Genomic DNA, 14139 nt, shown 5'->3' on the forward strand with positions numbered 1-14139 from the left:
TTCTTTTAACTTAAATTATTTTTAACTTATAAAGAATTCACTAGTGTTGTGGTTTGGAGCAAATGTTCTGAATTCAAGTCATAGTATCCGTGTAGTGTCAAGTGTGTGTGAATTTTATTTGTTATCGTCCCTCTCAATAACAAAGTTCCTAAAAAATAGTCATCTTCAACCTGAATGCCAATGGAATTTTAAATGCACTATATATGCTGTGAGCCTAGGGTTAGTTTGATTCGATTATAAACCAAATTAATTATGAGGACGATTACTAGTTGTCCAAGGATCGAAAGACAATTGCACTTTTTCATACTCGAGGAGGGAGGAGGGAGGAGGGAGGAGGGAGGGCTAAAGCATATAAAAGCATCTCCAGGGAGAATTGTCTCCTAAAAGAAAAAGGGGCTAAACATTTTGTAATATTTTGTAAAGTTTGGCAAAACTTCTTAAAAAAACCGAAAAATAATGAATAATAAAAGTAGACCGACTGTATAAAATAAAAGAGAGAGGGAGATTTTAGAAATACAAAAAAGAAGCTAAATAATAATGTTTTATTTTGGTGGGTTTATAAAGTTTAATAACTGTTAATGTTTATAAAAGTGTGGAAATGAATGATTAATTATTGGTGGAGGTGGAGCCCAGGGCGCCAAGGAAACAAATAAAAGGCGAACAGAGCCAAGTTGTCTTGTGTCCACTTGCCTTTACCACAATCATTCCAAACCTGACATCACCCGTGACATCAGTTTTCCGACAAGGCCCGAGCGATCCAGCAAACTGCACCCTCCACTTGGCAACATCTCCACCGTCTAAAGCGCCCAAAAGATTCTGGACCAATACCATATATCTTCTCAGACAGGGGCTGATTTGGCCTTCTTCCAAAGTTGCACGTTTTCTATCTAGCGTTCCTCTTAAATTTGCACCCTCTTCACCAGCATATTATAACTAAGAAATATCGAGAAAGCTACAGCCCATTCTAAACCAGCAAACATAGAGAAAGAGAGAAAAACCCTTAGAAGAAGAAGAAGAAGAAGAAGAAGAAGAAGGAAAGAGCAGCACGATGAGTACCGTGACTCATGAAGAGCAGCATCAGAAATATAGCTTGATAAATTTTGAAGAGACTGAACTGCGCCTAGGGTTGCCTGGTGGAATAGCTAATCCTGGAAAGGATGGAGAAGCTGCCAAGAACAATGGGAAGAGAGGTTTCTCAGAAACTGTTGATTTAAAGCTCAATATCTCATCTCAAGATGAGACAGCTGATGAGGATGATCAAGATCAACAACTACTGGAGTTGAAGAAGGAAAAGAATGCTGCTGCACCTGCTCCCGGGGCAAATGACCCATCTAAACCCCCTGCTTCCAAGTAAGTGATGTAATTTTTCTTCTTCTTCTTCGTAGATTTAATTTTAAGCACAAAGTTATGAAGTAATTACAACTCAGAAAAGTAGAGTCTAACCCAACACAACTAGGGTTTTAGTTTGGGGAAGGAGGATTTCAACAGACGACTTGGAGTGCAGAATAATTCTTCTTAACCACTTAATCCACAAGACTTTCGCGGTTTTTAGTTTAGAAAAATAATTGATGTAGAAGAGTATGGACTGCGTAGGTTGTATTATTATGTATTACGTATTGAATTGGGTGCTTTGGAATGCTTCGGTTGGTTGTCGGATGACCAAGGAAACGAACAAAACATATGGAATCTTATTTGCCTTTTTTTCTCAACCACAACCACCAAACAAGAATTAAGGACAGCTCATCAAAAAGTAGAACAAGGTTCTGACTCATACGTAACGTTACACTAATATTACAGGGCTCAAGTTGTGGGTTGGCCACCCGTCCGATCTTTCCGAAAGAACATCGTGACCGTCCAAAAGAAGAGCTCGGACGAGGGTGAAAAGGGCAACAGCAATATCAGTGCAGCATTTGTAAAAGTGAGCATGGATGGGGCGCCCTATCTGCGTAAAGTTGACTTGAAGTTGTACAAGAGCTACCAGGAGCTGTCTACTGCCTTGGGGAAAATGTTCAGCTCCTTCACCATTGGTAATATTATTATTATGTTTATTATTAATTTTGTTTAATTGTTATTTACTTTTGATAATATTTTGTTTAATTTTGGAATATTGAAGGTAACTGCGGGTCAGATGGAATGAAGGATTTCATGAACGAGAGCAAACTGATAGACCTTCTGAATGGTTCTGATTATGTGCCTACTTATGAGGACAAGGATGGAGATTGGATGCTTGTGGGGGATGTGCCATGGGGGTAATTAACTTTTTAATCAAATTCAATAATATTTATTAAGCTGCAGTGCAGATCACTCATTCTGCTTTTCATATCACAGAATGTTTGTTGATTCATGCAAACGCTTGCGGATAATGAAAGGATCTGAGGCCATTGGACTTGGTTAGTACCTTCATAATTAACTAGATCTATTCTATTACGGCGTACAAAGCAAGCACGTTGTAACTAATTAACCCAACACATGAAATTTATTAATTGTTTAACTATAATTTTGCAGCACCCAGGGCCGTGGAGAAGTGCAAGAACAGATGTTGAAGTTGGTTCGCTGGCATGGGCACAATCAAATGAAAGCAGACCGGCTCTAGAGGGATGATGGAGCACCAAGTTTGGATGTGCCTGTGACTCTCTACCATGTTTTTATTTTATCTTTTTCTTCTTTTTTTTTGGTCCTTTGATGTTTTAAAATTGTAAGGAAGAATATATTCGGAGATTTGTTAGGGACAAGAAGTAAAAATATATTATAGAAGATGTTCATAGTGGCTCATGTGCAACTTTATTTATTATAGAAGATGTTTAATAATAATATTGCCAGTAATGTTTACTTGTCAACAGTATTCTTATTCTCCCTAATTTTTAATGCCTCGGACAATCTTGTGATGATGGGATTCTCTGCATTTTGTAGGTTTTCCTATTCATTTTTTTAATGCAAATATATGTGAGTTTTCAGATCATCTGACATATAATTCATTTTACATGGTTAATTGACCACAAATATTATCTTAAGGACAACATTAGTTGATTTGACACAGAAAACGTTATCTTCTACAGTTGTATTCATATATATATATATAGGTTTTTTTTTTTTTAATTGGTTGAGAACTTGAGGAGATAATAAATAAGATCCATGAATCTTGTGATAAGGTGGAGCAGGATTCCATGTGGGTATTGTTGGTGGAATTTATTATTTTGATTCATTAAAATTATGTGTATGTCATAATTTAGTTAGACAGCAATTCGTACCAAACGAAAGCTGTCGAGTCAGATACGCGATTTTGTTTGGGGTGGGGGGGAGGAATGAGAAAATATATGTAACTATACATGCATATATAGTTATGATGTTGCCGTGTTAACGAGGTCTAATAAAGTCATTAAAAAGAAATATTATTTATAAACTAGTGGTCTCACGTCTAAACTTTAACTAATGTTTGGTATATAATAGATATGGATCAGTTCCTCTCTCGAAGACGTAGTTATCCAATAAAAAGATCCACTTGTCATATAACTATTGTATTGAAAGATATATCTTCAGATGAAGAAGAAGAAATAGCTAAAACTATATATTCATGCACCTCTCAAGCATTTTAAAAATCACAACAGGATATAATATATATTATATATGTGAACATAAAATGAAGCTAGCTAGCTATATAGGTAGCAAGCTCGATCGTCGAAAACAGGAAGCGTAGTAAATTAGAGAAGAACATGCATGCATGAATAACCTTATTATTGCGCAAGCAGGAATGCCGGAAATGGTGGTTCCTTTCTGGGGCTTTAAAGATCACCACCCGCATAAAACTTGGGATTGGAGAAATTAATTTTCCCTTTCAAAGATGCCTAACGATGCAAATTTAAAGTCAACATTTTGATTATATATTCCTTCTCCTTGTGGTAAGAGAATATCTTCTTGCTTTATAAACATAAAACTAGGGATTTGCAAGTTGCAACAACATGTTCTTTCCTTTTTTTCTCAAACTCCAACATGAAACTTGGGATTTGCAAAATTTGTCCTTTCCTTTCCAGGATTCTTTTATCTGTGTAATCGGATAAATACATTCTACTTTTGTTCTCGTTTAAATGTTGCATATGCTTCTTGTTTGTTTGTCTGTGTAAAAAGGCTATATACTTATTTATTATTTGTTTCGTTTATGCAACATTGTGCTTAGCTTTAAATGTAGCCAAGGGTATATCTTAATTTCCTCAAGGTTGAACTCTAGCCTTGGATGTGAAGACAACTTTTTCTATCCCTCTTCATTTTATTTTTGTTTTTGATTTTTTTGATACAAGCGATATTGGAGACGAGATATTTGAACCTAGGACCTCAAGTGCAAAGGTAAATGCTCTTAACCACTTGAGCTAGCCTACAACCCCCTTCGCTCTTGCTTTTGTTTTTATTTTTATTTCGTTGGAGGATGGATATTGGACTGGGCCCACTGATTAAACACCTGGATATCCGTATCACATCGGCCTAAAATACTTGAGCTGAAGGCCTAATTTCCAAGTTGGGCTGAGTCACTATTCCTTGCAATGGCCCAACAATGTGGTGGTTGGTGGCAAAACTTGTGCTGCGGCCAACTTATATGGATACGAATTGAATTGACATGACGATCATATCTTGTTTGTTTGTTTATCCACTAGCCCCAGTTTTTGACCAGATGAAGCACAATATTATGGACCCTCCACCACCTTCTTAAACTCTATCTCTACTTTCGAATGCCAAACATAATAAGTATTTCTTGACCATTGCCATTAGGCTGAGATAGTCTCTTCGCGTTGGTCTACTTTGCTTCATTCAAGTCATTCAAGAAAATTCAAAAAGCAATTAATTGCTGCTGACCAACAAGTCCGAGTCAAGCTTGGAAGTCAAGGTTGGCACAAGTGCTGCTGTTAACAGTATTTAACATCGACCCTGCAAACCTACTACTATAAATGAATGAGCAGTTTAGGTTGCACAACACCCTATATCCAACAATTAAAAAAGATATTGTCATATTAGAGAGAGAGAGAGAGAGAGAGTGTTGATGAAAATGGCGAAGTTAATGTTTTTGTTATTGGTTTGTGTCATGAGTTTGAACGCAGCAAGTGCCCAAAGTGCAAGCAACGTTAGAGCCACGTACCATATCTACAACCCAGAGAAGATTAACTGGGACTTGAAAGCGGCAAGTGCTTATTGCTCCACTTGGGATGCTAACAAGCCTTTGGAATGGCGTCGCAAGTTTGGATGGACTGCGTTTTGCGGACCTGTTGGGCCTCGTGGACAAGCTTCTTGTGGCAAGTGCTTAACGGTATGTAATTATAATTAATTAACTTAATTACGACAAAACAAAATACAATTACAAACAAACAAACTATTGAAAATGAATTTTAATTTGATTTTGCAGGTGACAAATGTGAGGACAGGGACACAGGCGAAGGTGAGAATTGTGGATCAGTGCAGCAATGGAGGCCTGGATTTGGAACAGGGTGTGTTTAAACGACTGGACACTGATGGACAAGGCTATGCCCAAGGACACCTTAGGGTCAACTACCAGTTTGTCAACTGTGGCGATTAAATCTCATGTAATAATAATCCTAATTTTAAGAAATAAAACCCTAGGCTATATATATATATAGGTAGGGAAGCTGCTCCTTCGGTAACATTTGTTATCGATTCTCCATCATGCGTGCATGGTATACTTATTTATGAAATAAGAAATAATTGGTACGAATATAGAAATTGTCTATCTTGTTTGTTTGTTTGTTTATCTCCATTAGTCAAAAAGTAGTTGCCCATATTAATTGAGGTGTCGCTTTTGAATTGCCAAAACATGACACAAATTTCTTTCTTTTTTGTTTCTGTCCGGTGAAGATGATAAGTATTTCTTCATCTCTTGGCTGATACTCAGAATCTGTAGATTGCTTTGGTCCACTTCGCTTCTAATCATTCCAGAAAAAACCAAAAACCAGATAGCAAATAATTAATTTGCTGAACAAGTAATAATTTAACATCGACCCTGTAAACCTACTATAAATCAGTTAGCAGTTTTAGCAAAGGTTGCAGAACATGAACATCACATCCCACGAAATATATTAGAGAGAGAAACAGAGAGCTGATTAAAATGGGGAAGTTAATGTTAATGATGGTGTTGTTGTGATTTTGGGTGGTGCCAGTGGCCAAAGTGCAGATAAATTGGGATTTGAATGCAGCAGGGGTTTCTTGCTCCACTTGGGATGCTGGTAAGCCTTTGGAATGGCGCCGCAAGTTTGGATGGACTGCCTTTTGCGGACCTGTTGGGCCTTGTGGACAAGCTTCTTGTGGCAGGTGTTCGAGTGTATGTTCCTACCTAATTAATCGATCCTTTTATTTTTCACAAAGCGATTTCTAAACTAATCTAATGTACAGAAAAGGTGATGGAACTTGGACACACAGACTTAACCCATGTCTAAACGACTGGACACTGATGGGAAAGGCTCTGGCCAAGGCCAACTTATAGTCAACTACCAGTTTGTCAACTGTGGCGATTAAATCATCTCATGTAATTATCGTAATTAATTATAGTCGTAAAATATAGTGAAGCTAATATGTGGAAGAAAACAAAGTAATGAATGAAATGTTTTGAATTAGCTAAGGCTGCTGCTTGCTGGTAAGGCCATTTCCAATGGGGGCTCTATTTGGGGCTCAACCACCACAGATTTCTCAATTCAATGCCAAAAAAAGCAACCTCAATGGGAGAGATTTTGAGTTCGATATATAATTCATAACTGAAAGAGAAACTGGCTACGAAATATATATTAAGTGATTATATATACAAAGAGGGCAAAGCAAGCAATCTTTGTTATGAATTATATATATATGGCTATTTAATGATGTAAAAAAAAACATCATAACTTATCAAGTTATTTATGTCTCATGATGGTAAAGTGAGGTACATTGGTTGAGCAAGGACGGCAGACAGACAGGAAAGCTGGCAATGGCATTGGTTGCCAAACTAGTACTGATGCCAATATCCTTGTTACAAAACAATGCCAATATCCTTGTTAATTGGCTCAGTGCAGTTTCTTCTTGTGAATTTGAGATGACCCAAATTGGGCTGCGCCTGCCAATTGGCATATAACGTTACGTACAATACAAGTATATCCATCGTCCCCCGACCCCCCCAATGGTCATAGTATTTGGCGTGGCTACATGTTTGTCTTATTATATTATATATACAAGTTAAGGTCAAGCCAAATTGTTTGTCATGACTCATGACTTATATGTGTCTTCCTGGCTGCTTCTAGATTAAGCACTTTTAGTGATCCGCCATTTACTAAATTAATAAGTGGCTCACTTATTAATTCATACATTAATTGATTAATCGGATGCTCGCCCGCCACCACTAGAATAATAAAGACTGCTTTTCTTTTTCTTTTTTTGGGTACACAAATTCTAACTGGTTTATATTCATCTATGCTTTTCGATTGTGTTTGTAAATCTATGCTTTTCAATTCAACGGATGGAAAAGCCTACCTTACCTTATCTCGAAAGTCGTCTTCTACCTGATTTTGTGCCTTGATCAATGTGTAATTAGATAGTCTAAGTACCATCCATTCTACTATTCCAAGTTCCAACTAGTACTAGACATATACTGTCGTGAAAAACTAACTTAAGATAGCCCCAAAAATATAAAAAAAGCAAACCAGACAAGTGTAGTCTCTCTCTTTCTATATCTCTTCTTGTGCTGTATACAATTGCACAGGCAGACAGGTGTCTCCATGCATGTGCTGTATGCCGTCTTGCCACGTCCTGTAGTATATAACAAGGTCGACTAGATAGGCCTCTCTTCGTCCCTATATAAATTGCATCCAAATCAAATGCAAAAATCATTCAAGGAATTAAGTCGTCAAGGTCAGAAGTCGAGAAGGTTAAAGTGGTTCACAATTCACGCACGCCAACGTACGCCATACTGCAATTAATTCCAACATCCCAAGCCAATTAATTAAGGGTAGATTAGTGATTGCAACACCACAAACAATAATTATATGATGAGGCCATGTTGCTGTGCTGTGCCTGTGTGGTGTTAGTTTGCATGATTCTGGTGGGAAGTGCTTGGGGACAGAGTGCTACAAATGTCAGATCCACATACCACTTGTACAACCCGCAGCAGAACAACTGGGACTTGCGGGCTGTAAGTGCCTACTGCGCCACATGGGATGCCGATCAGCCCTTTGCATGGCGCAGCAAATATGGCTGGACTGCCTTCTGCGGCCCTGTTGGCCCCACCGGACAAGATGCTTGTGGAAAGTGCCTCTTGGTACGTACATATATATATATATATATATTTCTTAATCTTATGTTCAATTACAATCTCAATTTACATGTTCCCTTCTTTTCCCTGGTAATGATGATGAAACGTTGATTCGAACTTAACAACTGTTGATATTGATATTAATGTGTGTGTGTGCGCGCACTGTGCAGGTGACAAACACTAGGACAGGAGATCAAGTAACAGTGAGGATTGTGGATCAGTGCAGCAACGGAGGCTTAGACTTGGACGTGAGTGTGTTTAACCAAATTGACACCGACGGCAATGGCAATGCCCAAGGCCACCTTATTGTCAACTACGACTTTGTTGACTGTGGTGACTAAATTATTCAAGCCTCTCCATCTAAACCCGTAATACCCCCTAATTATTAATTACCAGTTTTTATAAACAAGCTTCCTGATGGAATAAGTTGAAGTGCAATTGCTTCTTCAATATTATATATGTATTGATATGTAACCTTGGTCCTTATCAATATTGGGCTTTGCCACTGGAAGCCCCTCCTTATGGGGTTGTGCCCAATCTTCTTAATTACCAAGTTCCTATCCCGGCTAACTTCCTCTTTCCTATTTGAGCTTCGGCTCCCATTTAGCCCAAACAAAAAATAAACTAACTTCTTCTTTCCTATTTGGGCTTCGGCCCCCATTTAGCCCAAACAAAAAACAGACCGACTTCAATAGTAATGGGCGTAAAAGTGGAGAAGTCCCTTTTTCAGTTACGTTGCATGCTAATGTGGCGGCGCTGTTACGAATCCTCTCAAATTATAGAATGTAAACAATTATTACAATCATAACTCAAAACAATAGTAATTTAAGTTACGTTGCATGTGGAAATGACGGCACTATTAGAAATCCTCACAAATTAAGATATGTAAACAATTATTATAACAAAAACTCAGCACGAGAATAATTTAAATTACGTTGCATGCCGAGATAACAACGCTGTAAGAATCTTTTTAAATTATGATACGTACACAATTATTACGATACTAACCCAACACAATAATAATTTAAATGAAATTATGATATATGCTACATTAGCATGTCACATCGTTTCCTTGTACAATGAATAGGATCACTTTTTTTTTATATGTTAAAATTAATTCCATGTTTGGATAAAATTGGCCAGCAAAAATAGTGAAAAATCCATCACTTTCCAAAACAACCTTGGTCTAGAATTCAACGAAAAAGGAAGAGAGTAATAAATACAAGGAAATATAAACGGGGGCCGGGTAGGTGCAAGGCATACTCATTACGTGTACATGGTATGGTACGTAGCAGTCTCAAAACGACGCGCACCCTTCTACAGTCTCACTCCTATAAAATCCAATCCAGAGTTGGAGTTGGTAAAACAAAAAAAAAAACAAAAAACAATCTCAAACTCGGTCTTTGGTCTTTGTTGCAGCACAAGACACACACTCCACAGTTGCACCGTTGCACGCACAAAAAAAAAGGCCTTGCTTTGCTTTCTAACATCTCTATCTCTCTCTCTCTCTCTCTCTCTCTCTCTCTCTCTCTTATTATAACTCATCTCTTTCTCTCTCTCTCTCTCTCTCTCTCGCTCATGTTTTTTCATCGAAGAAGCTCAAACAACCCCACCGCGCTCTCTTTGTCCTAAACCCAACAAACCCCACGTAATTTTCCCGCAAACAATCAAACCCCATCTCTTAATTTCACCCCAAAACCCGCCACTTTCTTCACTCTCTCAGATCCAACACCTCCAACCATCCAACACGTCCCAATAAAACCCAAACCAAGCTTTGTTTTTTCGCATATTTATCCGCTCTTTGCTCTGCGTTTCTCTTGTTGCCTCTGGGGTTGAATGTGGTTTGGACAGAGATACAGGGAAGCCGAGACAGAGGCTTTGAGGTAAAATAAGGAGGAAGACATGGCGGGTCAGGTGGTGAAAGTGAAGAGGGAGACACTGGAAGCATGCATGACGTGCCCTCTTTGTAATAAGCTATTGAAGGAGGCTACAACCATATCACTCTGCCTTCATACGTGTTAGTTCCTCTTAATCTCCCTTCCTTCAATTGTTTCTTGATTTTGTGCTAATTTTGTGATCTGGGTCTCCTTTTGTTTTTCATTTTATGATTTTGCTTCTTCATAATTTGTGCTTTTGTTATCTGGGGTTTGAGTCTATCATGCAAATTCTGATTTTTCTCTCAGATTGTTTCGTATTTGATATGCATTTCGTGCCATCTTTTGCAAATTGGAAACTGATATGTCTAATTTAAATTCTGTGTTTTGACACAGTCTTTCTTCTTTTTGTTGATTAACACCTGAGGACGTTACGAAATTTTATTTTATTTCTTTTTAATTTTTAATTTTAATTTTTTTTTGATGTGGGTCAGATAGCTGCCATGCATCCCCATAGAAATGAAGAAAAGGTTTTGATTGTAAGATTTTTTTTTTTTTTTTTACTCTATCAGTAATTCACTGCCAATATTTATAAAATTTTGAATTCCAAACCAGTTTGCAGGAAATGCATTTATGAGAAGCTTTCAGATGAGGAGGTGGACTGCTGTCCTGTATGCAATATTGATCTGGGCTGTCTACCAGTGGAAAAACTCAGGTATAACTCCGATTTTGTGTACAAAGTTGATGCTTAGTCAATCATGATAAAGGTGGATTTTCCCTCCCATAAATAAAGCTTTCTTGAGATGCCAATTTCTGAGACTAGGCTTCCTACTTGCTCATTAATTATCAGATGATTTTGTGCATGCTCATTGTTTCATTGTACTAGTTTCCCAATCGTATTGTTGCTAATGTGTGCTGGAGCTTTACATTGAAGTGTTCTCTCACATGCTTACGATGCCATTTGATTGCAGGCCAGACCATAATTTGCAAGATATTAGAGCCAAGATATTTCCCCTTAAACGAAGGAAAATCGATGCACCTGAAATTCCTCCCGAAGTAACTCCGGAAGTTACTCATGAAGTTACACCTTCAATTTCATTGCCAGTGAAAAGGAAGGAGAGATCATTATCTTCATTAGTAGTTAGTACCCCAAAAGTTCCAATGCAGACTGGTTTGACTGGAAGGAGATCAAGAGCTTTGACCAGAAAGGCTGCTGCTTTACGAGGATGCAGTTTTTCTGCTGAAGAACCTGTGAAGAGAGATGATTCTACAGAAGATCATCCAATGAGTTCTAGTTCAACTGAAACTCTTGATAGGGGTGCACAAAATAAGATGCAGGTAAAGGCAGACATGATTTTGATTATTTGTGCTTTATGTTGATTAATTTATAGCAAAACCAAACAAGTCCAATGCTTTATATTGAGAAACTAATGAAAAGATATGATACATTAATCGTAACTCTAATCACAAGTAAATGCCTTAATTTTAGGAAATTAGCTCACTCTTAAACAAAATAGGGAACAAAATTTTATTTTATGGCAGGAGATTAAATATTATAACTGGTCTTAATTACTTTTATTCTTCAACATTCTCCCTCAAGCTTGAGCAAAAATGATGATCTTGCCTGACCTGTTGTAACACAATAGAATGGAGAGGCATTGACACAGTTAGGGAATATGATGTGGAATGGCGATGACAACCAACGAGAGAACTTATGTATAAAAAAACTCTTGAGGACAATATATATGTATATATAATGTGGTGATGCTTGATTGTACACCCCTAATCAAAGTGTGAAAAACTGACAGAGAATCCTATTTACGATATCTGTTTGCATGTCCACTCAATCATGCAGGACTCGCCTGAGCCTTCACATCAGCAAAACCCTAATAGAGATATGAATAATGACGTTGAAATAATAGAAGGCAAAGCTGATCTGTGGACACCCTTAAACTGTCTTGTAGAGGCTGCTAACCGAACCAAGTCTTCTAAGTCAAATTCACAAGGGCTGTTCCATGCCAAATCGGAGCCACTCAATGCCCTTGATGGTGAACTTTATATGTCTGAAAATAAGGCAGCAGAAGAAAAATCACCAAATGCTCTGGATAGTGATGCTTATATGCCTAAAACAAAAATAAAGGAGCCCGGGCAAAGTGCAAGAGGAAAAAATAACAGTAACGGGACAGGGGTTGCAGGACCGGTGAAAAATAGAAGGTTGCGAGCAGGTAATCGTAACAGGGTAGCTCCATCTGGGGAGTCAAGTGCTTCGGCTCAAGCTATGTTAGATGCATGTGGAGATAAGCATAGCAGAAGAAATAGTACTATTTGGTTCTCCTTGGTTGCAACTGAAAATTGGTGAGATCCACTTTTGGTTATAAAATTCATCTGGTTTTATGAATTTGGCGAGCTTGATTTGTGATTTCTTTCATGTTGATCTCTGATTGTCATGGTAAATGTCTTCAGGAAAGGAGATGGTTCCTTGCCACAGATACCATCATCTTACTTGAGAATAAAGTGAGTTCCTGTAGTCATGTTTCTTGCTTTGAAGTTCTTCTATTTCGCTTTATACTGATTTATTCTCTTGTATTAGCGATTTAATCATCTTAAACATGTATGGAATAGAGCAACGAGTACCAAAATATAGGTTTAGCTTTTTGTCATTTTGTGTGTGAGTATGTACGTATGTTTCTTTTATTGTTTATTTTTATTTTGGAGCATTCTATATATAACAAAAGTGAAGCAACAAGTCAGGTAATATTTTGCTAGAAAAAGAAAAACCGTAAAGCTTTATGATGAGCTGTTATCCGAATAGGCCTTGACATGTATATTCTTTTGATGGTTTGAACTGGTTTAAGATTTAGACTTTAGATGTATTTGAGAAATGATTTTGATAGATCTGCATCGATCTACTATTGATGATTGTTATATGTTGAAGCATGTATTAGATCTTACAATATTACTATTTTTGAGTGGTTCCTACTTGTTATTCTGAATTCCTGCAGTTATCTGGCTTATTATTACAGTGTGGAAGATACTTTTTCCATTTGGTTGTTTAGTTGCCTAAACTAGTTGTATTGACTTTCTCTCTTCTTTCACAGGGATGGTAAAATGCCTGTATCATTCATCCAGAAGTACCTTGCGAAGAAACTTGACCTTAACAGTGAAGATGAGGTGAGTATATCTTTGTTGCCTTTAACTTGACTAAAATCCTATTCCATCTATCCAAAAGTAGTTTAATGGGGCAACCGAGGGAGGCTCTGTTCAGTTTCCTTTCATACGCAGAGATTGCATTTTCCTTTCATACGCAGAGAGTGCATTTTCCTACTGTCATAGATGCTATGATTCAAGTGTCACATTTTACTATGCAAAACATAGGAATAACACTTTGACTTATATGTTCATTGCATGCGTTTTGAAATGAATGTTTTCCTTTTAATTATCAGTAAAAGGAGTGATAGGGCCTGGCTACATTTTCACTTATGCTTTAAGTTGTTATATTTTCCTTTCTTGTAGGTGGAGATAATGTGCCGGGGTCAGTCAGTGCTTCCGACATTGCAACTAGAAAACCTAGTAGATCTCTGGTTTCGAACAGCAACAACACCAAAAAAGGTACCGGCAGTAGTTGGCTCCTCAGCCAAAGATTTTGTGATGACCCTCTCATATTGTCGAAGGGTCCAAAATCCCTGAAAGAACCAATAAAAGTTTCTCTTTTGTTTGTTGTCTTGGGGTCCAAAATCCTTGAAAGAACCAATAAAGTTTCTCTTGTGTTGTCTCCATAGCCTACAACTTTCAATATTTATAGTACCTGTTGTCGGATTTACTGGTGTATCAACAAGGTTCATCTGCTGCATCTTGTGTGCTTGTTCTATATGCTAAATTCTTTGGTTGTTTTATCACTACTTGAACTTGACCTAACATATTATAGTACATAGAATAACGTTGAAGGCTGAAGCCCATTAGCTTTTCAATGGCCTCTGATCTGTTAGAAGAGGT

At 37.6% G+C, this 14139-nt stretch overlaps 4 protein-coding genes across 4 annotated transcripts; all 4 read left to right on the plus strand.

The window, feature by feature from the left end:
- The first annotated feature begins 735 nt into the window (after positions 1-735).
- On the plus strand, positions 736-2837 carry LOC117631041 (auxin-responsive protein IAA16). The gene is made up of 5 exons (XM_034363965.1): positions 736-1350; positions 1798-2027; positions 2114-2249; positions 2329-2390; positions 2506-2837. The coding sequence occupies exons 1-5, from the start codon at positions 1049-1051 to the stop codon at positions 2541-2543; spliced, it is 768 nt and encodes a 255-aa protein (XP_034219856.1). The 5' UTR covers positions 736-1048; the 3' UTR covers positions 2544-2837.
- A 2102-nt stretch (positions 2838-4939) lies between these two features.
- LOC117631679 (pathogenesis-related protein PR-4-like) lies at positions 4940-5747 on the plus strand. The gene is made up of 2 exons (XM_034364957.1): positions 4940-5290; positions 5387-5747. The coding sequence occupies exons 1-2, from the start codon at positions 5027-5029 to the stop codon at positions 5555-5557; spliced, it is 435 nt and encodes a 144-aa protein (XP_034220848.1). The 5' UTR covers positions 4940-5026; the 3' UTR covers positions 5558-5747.
- A 2270-nt stretch (positions 5748-8017) lies between these two features.
- On the plus strand, positions 8018-8613 carry LOC117630617 (pathogenesis-related protein PR-4-like). The gene is made up of 2 exons (XM_034363317.1): positions 8018-8278; positions 8443-8613. Exons 1-2 carry the CDS (start codon positions 8018-8020, stop codon positions 8611-8613), a joined length of 432 nt encoding a protein of 143 aa, XP_034219208.1.
- A 1209-nt stretch (positions 8614-9822) lies between these two features.
- Positions 9823-13996, plus strand: LOC117632965 (E3 ubiquitin protein ligase DRIP2-like). Its single transcript, XM_034366616.1, has 7 exons — positions 9823-10289; positions 10762-10861; positions 11118-11484; positions 12002-12501; positions 12610-12660; positions 13245-13317; positions 13660-13996. Exons 1-7 carry the CDS (start codon positions 10175-10177, stop codon positions 13831-13833), a joined length of 1380 nt encoding a protein of 459 aa, XP_034222507.1. The 5' UTR covers positions 9823-10174; the 3' UTR covers positions 13834-13996.
- The last annotated feature ends 143 nt before the right edge of the window (positions 13997-14139 follow it).

The sequence above is a fragment of the Prunus dulcis genome, chromosome 6 (genome assembly GCF_902201215.1).
Source record: "Prunus dulcis chromosome 6, ALMONDv2, whole genome shotgun sequence".
In the NCBI taxonomy this organism is placed as follows: Eukaryota; Viridiplantae; Streptophyta; class Magnoliopsida; order Rosales; family Rosaceae; genus Prunus; species Prunus dulcis.

Coding starts and splice junctions, on each gene's coding strand:
- LOC117631041 (XM_034363965.1), top strand. CDS start 1,049: ATGAGTACCGTGACTCATGAAGAGCAGCATCAGAAATATAGCTTGATA. Junction 2,250..2,328: donor GTGGGGGATGTGCCATGGGG/GTAATTAACTTT, acceptor TTCATATCACAG/AATGTTTGTTGATTCATGCA. Junction 2,391..2,505: donor ATCTGAGGCCATTGGACTTG/GTTAGTACCTTC, acceptor ATAATTTTGCAG/CACCCAGGGCCGTGGAGAAG.
- LOC117631679 (XM_034364957.1), top strand. CDS start 5,027: ATGAAAATGGCGAAGTTAATGTTTTTGTTATTGGTTTGTGTCATGAGT. Junction 5,291..5,386: donor CTTGTGGCAAGTGCTTAACG/GTATGTAATTAT, acceptor TTGATTTTGCAG/GTGACAAATGTGAGGACAGG.
- LOC117630617 (XM_034363317.1), top strand. CDS start 8,018: ATGTTGCTGTGCTGTGCCTGTGTGGTGTTAGTTTGCATGATTCTGGTG. Junction 8,279..8,442: donor CTTGTGGAAAGTGCCTCTTG/GTACGTACATAT, acceptor CGCACTGTGCAG/GTGACAAACACTAGGACAGG.
- LOC117632965 (XM_034366616.1), top strand. CDS start 10,175: ATGGCGGGTCAGGTGGTGAAAGTGAAGAGGGAGACACTGGAAGCATGC. Junction 10,862..11,117: donor CTACCAGTGGAAAAACTCAG/GTATAACTCCGA, acceptor ATTTGATTGCAG/GCCAGACCATAATTTGCAAG. Junction 12,661..13,244: donor TCATCTTACTTGAGAATAAA/GTGAGTTCCTGT, acceptor CTTCTTTCACAG/GGATGGTAAAATGCCTGTAT.